The sequence below is a fragment of the Sinocyclocheilus rhinocerous genome, unplaced genomic scaffold (genome assembly GCF_001515625.1).
Source record: "Sinocyclocheilus rhinocerous isolate Xijiao unplaced genomic scaffold, SAMN03320098_v1.1 scaffold1915, whole genome shotgun sequence".
NCBI lineage: Eukaryota > Metazoa > Chordata > Actinopteri > Cypriniformes > Cyprinidae > Sinocyclocheilus > Sinocyclocheilus rhinocerous.
Window position 1 is genome coordinate 321,260 of NW_015639873.1, and position 10,239 is coordinate 331,498.

The 10,239-nt window shown below is 39.1% G+C and overlaps 1 protein-coding gene across 1 annotated transcript; it reads right to left on the reverse strand.

Annotated features, from left to right (window-relative positions):
- Positions 1-295: 295 nt before the first annotated feature.
- Positions 296-8,662, reverse strand: casr (calcium-sensing receptor). The gene is made up of 5 exons (XM_016568179.1): positions 8,460-8,662; positions 6,959-7,265; positions 2,977-3,816; positions 2,610-2,840; positions 296-424 (listed from the first exon to the last, which is right to left on the reverse strand). Exons 1-5 carry the CDS (start codon positions 8,660-8,662, stop codon positions 296-298), a joined length of 1,710 nt encoding a protein of 569 aa, XP_016423665.1.
- Between the last annotated feature and the right edge of the window lie 1,577 nt (positions 8,663-10,239).

Sequence of the window (10,239 nt, forward strand, 5' to 3'; positions counted from 1 at the left end):
TAGCTCCAACCATTATTAAACACACCTGAAGCAGCTAATCAAGGTCCTCAGACTCACTAGAAATGTCCAGGCAGGTGTGTTGGAGCTGGATTGCATTATAGCCTTGGCATCACTGAACTGCTGTTAGAGTTATACAATAGGATACCACAGAAATGAAGGAGAAGTGCAGTAAGTGTAACCTGCTTAATTAGGACTAGAGATAAACTCTGCTTGAAGGTGGTGCTCCAGGAGCAGGATTGGACTCCTCTGCTCTAAGTCTTGACTCAAGTATACTTGTTGCTAATTCATGCATTTGCTAACCTTTATGATCACTGTACTCCCCATCCGAGCACTCTGTACACTCGAAGCAGCATGTGGGTTTGCCATCAATAATTCCTTTTCTGGTTCCAGGTTCACACTCCTCACTACAGTTGGAAAATGGTACCTGGTAGAGGAAAGGGAAACAATGTATTGTCTCACGCAATACAACAAAGGCACATTTGCTGTAACCGACTGGATAAGGATGTGATCCTTGGGCACTCCATTAAGTTAAAGGGGTCCTATTATGCTTTTTCACTTTTTCAAGTTAGTGTGTAATGTTCCTGTTTCAGCATACAAAAGATCCGCAAGGTTACAAAGTGCACTCCAAAGGAAAACCCCTTTCAAGAACTACAACAAACGGCTCATTCAGACTATAATGTGCTTCTTCCGGATCTTGTGAAGTCCCAATGTCAGTCATTTAAACCATTCCCGCCCACAGAATAAACAAAGCAAGGCTTGGTTGAGCTGCACTAGAGACCATAAAAGAGCAAAGGTTCTGTATGATCCTGTTGTTCATTTACATTCTCAGAATCGGGCTCGAAATTGGTATGGCAAAATTGACAGCATTGTTAATATTTACAACTGAGCAGATGAAACTCGTGGTTATGGTAAGGGGCGTAACATTTCCGGAACATGCTATAAGCAGATCGCCAGTCACAATGCACTGAGCCAGCTAACCAATCAGAGCTCATTTCGAAAGGAGGGGTTTCATCAAAACGGGAATTAGACGGCGCGTTTGAGACAGACGGTGCTGCAATAAGGTAAAATATGTGAACAATAATGCGCTTTTAGAACAATCAAGCATGAAAACCTATTCTAGAACACCCCAAAAACGAAATCAAGACTTACACGAGCATAATAGAACCCCTTTAATGAGAGCTAGGCTTTATAAATAACAATCTAAGGGCGGACACACCAAACCGACGCCAGAGAACTAGTGTCGAGGAAAGCCGACTGCATGTCAGGGCAAAAAAACGTTGCACTAGAACACACTAAAGCCGACGGAGCCTGCGTGAGAGAACATAACTCTCCCATACCAGCAGGTGGCAGTAGTCTGTATTCGGCATTCAAGCAGTAGCCGGGTTTCCATCCAAAGTTGCGAATTTAACTTATGCGCAAAATTGGAATATCGCACGAAACATTTGCGAACAAGCACCGTTTCCATCCAACGAGTCAAAGAGAACAAAATCATCACTTCCTGATAAACTGGCACTATACATTGCTAAGAAAAGTAGGAGAAGCTACTGAATATAATAATTTTCCTATATAATAAATTACTTGCACCTCAGAACGAGCAGACGAAACACAATGAATGCGGTTATTGCTTTCGGAGGTGGATGCTGCTGTTTGGGAACGCAGTCGTTTAACAGTTCTGGGAGGCAATTATACAGAAATACTTTGATGACAGACTTTGCTCGGGCATTTCCGAATGACCATATAACAACATTTCAGATGCTGTGGAACAAGATCGGTCCGCTGGTTAGTCAGGATTTGCCGCCCCATAGCGCAGAGTCACATTACTTTTTTAATGCGCTTGGAGGAATTTATTCGCAAAATGCATTTCCATCTCCCAGTATATTCGCATTAACCCTTTTTCGCACAAGTCAAAAACCACCTCAAGCGAGCGTAAAAACTTTTTTGTGAATTAAGGCATTTTTATTCAAAATTCAGGGTTTCCATCACTCGATTCTGATGCGATACTTCAAAATGCGCATAAAAGCCGGGTGATGGAAACCCAGCTAGTGAAACCGGAAGAGCTAGAACTGTGGATATACAAAGCAAGCAACGCTTTTAATGGCGTTGTCAGCCCTGGGTCTTCTTCTTGTGATTGGTTGGCTTTCGTCAGTCGCGTTTTTTTCTCGTGCGCTCATTCGCTAAGCTGAATAGCCAATCTGAGTTCTCTTTCTCGCCGATGAGCTCTGCCGCCGATTCGACATGCAGACGCGGCCGTAAAACAGCTGACGGTGTCCAAATAGAGCAGGGGTGTCAAACTCAATTCCTGGAGGGCCAGAGCCCTGCAGAGATTTGTTCCAACCCTGCTCCAACACACATACCATGTAGTTTTCAAATAAGCCTGAAGGACTTGATCAGTTGCATCAGGTGTGTTTAGAGTTAGGGTTGAATCTAAACTCTGCAGGACTCCAGGCCTCCAGGAATTGAGTTTGACACCCCTGGAATAGAGCCAACGGTGCAGAACACACTACGACCGACGCTCAAAAAACACCCGACATTGCTCGACCGTCGGCTTGGTGTGTCCCGGCCTTTAAGAGCCAAGCACTCTGGCTACTGTGTGGTCTATGCTTACTCACCTCAGTTAGACGGCCGTTCCACAGTATTTTTGTCTTGTCAATGGAAAGTTTGGCTCCGTTCTTGTTATGCATACTGTAATAACCAACCTCCTTGAACACAACAGAACCGTCCTCAGGTGATCGATGCCAGTTTATAATGGTATAATTTGCTGAGAGCTCACTGCCATTGTCAAAGCGCACCCTCTCCCCTATGCTGTTTATGAAGTTGAGGTGTCTCAGTTGTTTCAGAACCTTTTAGAATAAAAAGAGGCATGTGAATACCATTTTGTCAATATCCTAGAAAATCAAGAGGAGCAGAAGGGAACCAACAGGAAATTATATTATTATTATATATATATATATATAAGTAGCATGATAAGTACCCCACCTGCCATGCTTCAACTTTCCTAATGTCTGCACAAGAGCCATTAGCAAACAATCCTTTTCCAGGTGTGCAGGTAAGTATGTCCTGAAGTGCCTGTGCTATGGCATAAACAGCCACATACACATTGTAAGAAATCCGTAGGTGCGTGTAGTCCAGGTACGGTGTCTCCACACTTGCAATGTCCTCTTCACCAGTGCACAGAGGTCTGAAACTTGTACTGCCGTTTTCACTGTCCTCATTCCTTGGACTATCTTCAAGATAGCAGTTAAATGTCTCCTCCCAAAATTCTCGCACAAACTCATTATGGCTGGACTTCTTTGGATGCACCTGCTGTAGGAATTCTTTAAAGCCGGGTATATGGCCAGCCCTCAGCGCAAAGCCAATCGTTCCTCCCATGACATCAAGGTACTCTGGCTTGGCAACCAGGCTAGAGCTGGCCCACGCCTCACTCGCCAACCAGATACGGTCTGTGACGTTTCGCCTCACCATCTCTTTAACGAGTGGCTCGATGTCCGGTCCGCTAGCGAACACGGCGATGACTCTTGCGGTTGAGTTCTCGATGCGGTCTGCCAGGCGGCGGATCTCAGCTTCATCGATGTATTGTGAAATTAAAACATTGAGATCAATGCAGATGTCCCTATGAAACATTTCATTCTCAAACTTTTCGATCCCCGGGCGACCATATTCATCGTCAGAGGCGATGGCAATCACCCAGTTCCACTGGAAGTGATCAATGATGGCAGCAATGGCAATAGCCTGATACTCATCTGTGGGGATGGTTCTCATGAACGATTTGTACTGATTCTTGTTGCTCAAAAGTCGACTGGACGAAGCGTAGCTGATCTGAAAAACAGTAGAGGAGAGATACAATCTTAAGACAATTTTTTTTTCAGTGTATTTTTTCATGCAGCACTTAAAATGACAGCTTACAGTGACCATATCTGTCAAGCACCAAAAAGGACAAAAAAAAAACAAGTAGCATAGCCTCTCTCTCTCTCTCTCTGTTTTTTGCCTTTTTGGAGCTTTTCTACAGAGCCCCACACATGGCATGCAGGAAAAAGATAGTAGGCTAAATCGTGTGCACAATTTACTATTTTGTTCCCTCAATTTGCTAAATCGTGCACATGATTTATAAATCGAGGGAACGAATTAGTAAATCGAGGAAACGAAATAGTAATCGTGTGCATGATTTAGCAAATCGAGAGAACGAATTAGTAAATCGAGGAAACGAAATAGTAATCATGTGCACGATTTAGCAAATCGAGAGAACGAATTAGTAAATTGTGCGCACAATTTAGCAAATCGAGGGAACGAATTAGTAAATCGAAGAAACGAAATAGTAATTGTATGCACGATTTAGCAAATCGAGGAAACGAATTAGTAAATCGAGGAAACGAAATAGTAATTGTGCGCACGATTTAGCAAATCGAGAGAACGAATTAGCAAATCGAGGAAACGAAATAGTAATCATGTGCACGATTTAGCAAATCGAGAGAACAAATTAGTAAATTGTGCGCACAATTTAGCAAATCGAGGGAACGAATTAGTAAATCGAAGAAACAAAATATTAATTGTGTGCACGATTTAGAAAATCGAGGGAACGAATTAGTAAATCGAGGAAACGAAATAGTAATTGTGTGCACGATTTAGCAAATCGAGGGAACGAATTAGTAAATCGAGGAAACGAAATAGTAATTGTGTGCACGATTTAGCAAATCGAGGGAACGAATTAGTAAATCGAGGAAACGAAATAGTAATTGTGTGCACGATTTAGCAAATCGAGGGAACGAATTAGTAAATCGAGGAAACGAAATAGTAATTGTGTGCACGATTTAGCAAATCGAGGGAACGAATTAGTAAATCGAGGAAACGAAATAGTAATTGTGTGCACGATTTAGCAAATCGAGGGAACGAATTAGTAAATCGAGGAAACGAAATAGTAATTGTGTGCACGATTTAGCAAATCGAGGGAACGAATTAGTAAATCGAGGAAACGAAATAGTAATTGTGTGCACGATTTAGCAAATCGAGGGAACGAATTAGTAAATCGAGGAAACGAAATAGTAATTGTGTGCACGATTTAGCAAATCGAGGGAACGAATTAGTAAATCGAGGAAACGAAATAGTAATTGTGTGCACGATTTAGCAAATCGAGGGAACGAATTAGTAAATCGAGGAAACGAAATAGTAATTGTGTGCACGATTTAGCAAATCGAGGGAACGAATTAGTAAATCGAGGAAACGAAATAGTAATTGTGTGCACGATTTAGCAAATCGAGGGAACGAATTAGTAAATCGAGGAAACGAAATAGTAATTGTGTGCACGATTTAGCAAATCGAGGGAACGAATTAGTAAATCGAGGAAACGAAATAGTAATTGTGTGCACGATTTAGCAAATCGAGGGAACGAATTAGTAAATCGAGGAAACGAAATAGTAATTGTGTGCACGATTTAGCAAATCGAGGGAACGAATTAGTAAATCGAGGAAACGAAATAGTAATTGTGTGCACGATTTAGCAAATCGAGGGAACGAATTAGTAAATCGAGGAAACGAAATAGTAATTGTGTGCACGATTTAGCAAATCGAGGGAACGAATTAGTAAATCGAGGAAACGAAATAGTAATTGTGTGCACGATTTAGCAAATCGAGGGAACGAATTAGTAAATCGAGGAAACGAAATAGTAATTGTGTGCACGATTTAGCAAATCGAGGGAACGAATTAGCAAATCGAGGAAACGAATTAGTAATTGTGTGCACGATTTAACAAATTGAGAGAACGAATTAGTAAATCGAGGAAATGAAATAGTAATCGTGTGCACAATTTAGCAAATCGAGGGAACGAATTAGTAAATCGAGGAAACAAAATAGTAATTGTGAGCACGATTTAGAAAATCGAGGGAACGAATTAGTAAATAGAGTAAACGAAATAGTAATTGTGTGCACGATTTAGCAAATCGAGGGAACAAATTAGTAAATCGAGGCAATGAATTGGTAAATTGTGCGCACGATTTAGCAAATCGAGAGAATGAATTAGTAAATCATGCGCACAATTTATTTATTTTTTCTTGCATGTCATGTGCGGGGCTCCATACTTTTCAGACATTAGCCACTATGATTTCAAGATTTCTCCCTTGTGATTCTACAAAATTCTCCTTTTGTGTTTCATATAAATAATGGATATAGCTTTAGAATTATGTCATAGTGAGTAAATTACAGAATGTTTATTTTTAAGGTCAACTATTTTTTTTCATGCACTGGCCATGTTATGTGTTTCCAATAACATGTCTTGGAAATATCCCCCTAAAAAAGTACATTCTATCTATTTGCGCCTGTAGATTACATTTCAATTACAATATATCTTTAAAGGCTGTTTTCCCAAAATGAGGGAAAATTGTATTCTTATCTATATCCTAAAGTTTTTAGAGAGGGGTTTCATATATTATTTGCCTGATTTATATAACATCTAAACAAGGTGAAAGTATTATTATTATTATTATTATTACTATTTATTACTCAAATTACTTTTTTTATTATTATTTCCAATTTTTATTCAATTTTAAAACTCATCAAAATGACACAATGGCTGTATCCAATGTCCAGATTTCTGTTCTGGAAATGTATGCAAATTAGTGCATATTTGATTAAACCATGTAATTTGCATATCTAATCATAACATTTCAGAAAACTTATAATACAAAACAATACTGTAATACAATACAACAGTACTGTGATTAATCAAGTTAAGAAGTATGGTGATATGTTTTTTGTTTTTTTTACCCTATTCACCTGTGGTGTCTTGCCTTAAAGCATTTCTTAAAGGTAAATGAGATAATCAAGATGAGTTTCATACAACTGTTGTCTTTAGAAACATTCAAAATAAATTGAATTATACTGCAATTACCAAGCATATATCACAAAAACTATGTCAATGAAACATTCAGTGATGATGTTTCATTGGCATAGTTTGTAAATTGCAGAACAACCTGAGGAATGTAGAAGAGGCCCAGAAGGTCAGCCACGGCTGTAGATACAGCAGATCCAGATGCTCCAACCACTGCAATGGTTGATGGGATGTTCCCTGTGCAGTTACAGAACTCATCCAAGTTGAGTGAATCGATCTTATTCTGTGCAACAAAGCTTAGCGACGCCTCCAGGGCTTTCGAGACAGTGTTACATGTGTCAAATATACGGTAGCCAAGCGTGATGTTTGGAAGAAAAGCAGAGCTGTTGTTGATTTCCTCTATAGCAAAGATCATAGACTGCAGCCAACGGAATCCACGAAAATTATATCTGAAAAAAGAAAGGGTAGTTCAATAAGAACTCACACTCCGGGTCATGCTTATCATTTTATCAAGTTAAACAACAAGGACTAGTCCTTAGTTAGAACTGACTAAGCGTTGATTTGACACGACGAAAAAAAATATGATTGTTTTTTAAGTTAAGTTAATAAAACAAAGAGTATTGGAGTAGCCTACATTTTACAAGAACATACGGTTTCAGTCTTTCTACTTAAAATTTTTACCTAATTCAATGCGTTACTTGACGTTTCTTTGTAATTATTTGTGAAATTTACTAGCAGTTTATGAGAGAAAATAGTTTCTACACCAAATTTGCTTCAGTGTAGGTTGTACTGTTGTTAACCTAATTAAACACTTAGTCTTTCCAAACAAATTTGTAAAGACTAAAAACAGGACAACCTATTGAACAGACTGTATGTCTCTTCCTTACACCATTTACCTCAAATTAAATATGTCATTCTATGCCGATTCAAGTCTTTAAGGTTGGATGGAAAAAAATGTTTTCCCCCAAATACATAAAATGCATAAATCTGTGACACACGATTGTGTGACGAGCTAAATTTACATAAAAATGTACCAAACACTGGCCAGGTATAAAACTATATCTACACTGAAAAAAAAGATAATGCATGAAATATAATCAACATTATCTGTGAAGTTGGGGTTAGTCACCAAAATAATGTGTTAATTACTAAAGGTCAGCTGTGTTGATATTAAAAGTTGGAACCACATTTGGAGAAGCTGACCATGTTGTGTTTATACCTGACACACTCAGTTGATTCTGGCCTCGCTGCAAGATCCTGGAAAGACTAAAGACAGGACAACCTATTGAACAGACTGTATGTCTCTTCCTTACACCATTTACCTCAATTTAAATATGTCATTCTATGCCGATTCAAGTCTTTAAGGTTGGATGGAAATATTTTTTTTCCCCCAAATACATCAAATGCATAAATCTGTGACACACGATTGTGTGACAAGCAAAATTTTCATACAAATTTACCAAACACTGGCCAGGTATAAAACTATATCTACACTGAAAAAAAATAATGCATGAAATATAATCAGCATTATCTGTGAAGTTGGGGTTAGTCACCAAAATAATGTGTTAATTACTAAAGGTCAGCTGTGTTGATATTAAAAGTTGGAACCACATTTGGAGAAGCTGACCATGTTGTGTTTATACCTGACACACTCAGTTGATTCTGGCCTCGCTGCAAGATCCTGGGCTTTGGATGCCACCCCAAAGTGTATTGGGAAAAGCCCCCCCAGCAGTATGTCACCTGTCTTCTGGGCCCTCTGGTGTGGGCCATAGATCGAAATTACACCGCTGAAGCCCAGCAGAACCAGGTAATGCAAGTAAAACCTCAAGGCAAGATGAAACCTCATTGCTTCAGATGGTTTCTAATGTGGTCTTCATGGAGCAAGCTTTGGAATTTCCACTAGTTTCGTCAATTGCCTCTTCTGCCAAAATTATCTTCCTTCAGTTGATGGAGTCAACAGACAGTATGCATAGAGTGTCAGACGGACCAACACATGCTTGAGCGGTGAAGGAGCTGGCGAGTCCACCCACATCGCTGATCACCTACGGGTCTATTTGCGGAGATGATGATTCTTTTGTTCCTCCCTCCAGTAAATTCCTCTCCTGTTCATTATGTGATGGATCGAGGTAAACACGGCCCATGAAAGTAATTTACAGTAGATAGTGTTCGGTTTTTGATTCCCCAGACAGTGTTTGGCTGAACGCTGAATATTGCTGAAAAAAATAAATAAATAAACAGGACACTTAAGACAGTAAAAACAAGTAATCTTCATATTACAGTACACTCTCAGAAAAAAAGGTACAAAAGTTGTCACTGGTGCAGTACCCTTTCAAAAGCTACTAATATTAGGCACTAATACGCCCACTTTTCCAGCTGCCTTTGTTCCGTAAGTATTTTTTTACATTCCTTTTTTTAAATTTTTTTTTAAAGTCATCGTTTAAGAGTTATAAACCATGAACCAAACCAACCGGTGAATCACAACATTACAAACTTTGATTTGAAGCAAAAGAAGTATTTGAAAACTGGACAAAAAGATGAAGGTACTTAATGTCTCGAAGAAGGGAAAGAACTACAATCACATAAAGCACTGTGAATGACAATCAGATTAAAAGCAATAACCTAAAACTATTGATAGAAATACAAAACTACTGATTTAAAGATGTTGATTTTATATATACACACACACACAGTGGAGATCAAAATTAGAGAATTTATGAACACTTGATTTTTCAGAAATAATTTAATCATCATTGTTCAAAATCTGAAGGAATTTTAGTTGTGGCTATACCATGCTGTGTTTTACAAAATTACCAAGGCACTTCAACAAAAACCCTTTATTTTGTGGAAAACAAAATTAGAAAACAGCAATGATCGTAGCATGAAGAAAGAATACAATTAAAATTTCTGAAGGTTACAGATGTCAGAAAAAAGCTCCTGCTTTGAATGACTTCAGCACATCTGCGGCCGCAGGACATAACAGTTCAGTAGCTGTAGTGGGTTTCTTAGCCATAACTTTGTCGCCAAGGATTTTCAGTCAGGTTTAGGTCAGGACTCTGGGCCGGCCATTTCATTATTTCAATGTTCTTGGCTTCAAGGAACTGCTTTACCCGTTTTGCAGTGTGACTGGAGCATGGTCTTGAATGCAAACTGCAGGCTGATTGGGAGATGCTTGCAGGGAAGGAGCCGCATCAGCCCTCTACGAACACCTTGGCAATTGAATCGCCATTGGCTAGTAAATTTTTTTTGTTTACTCGCCAGACTGATAAATATATACATATACATATATACACACATATACACACACATACACATATACATACACCCATATACACACACACATATACATACACACAAACATATACATACACACATATACACACACACACATACATACACACACACACACACACACACACACACACA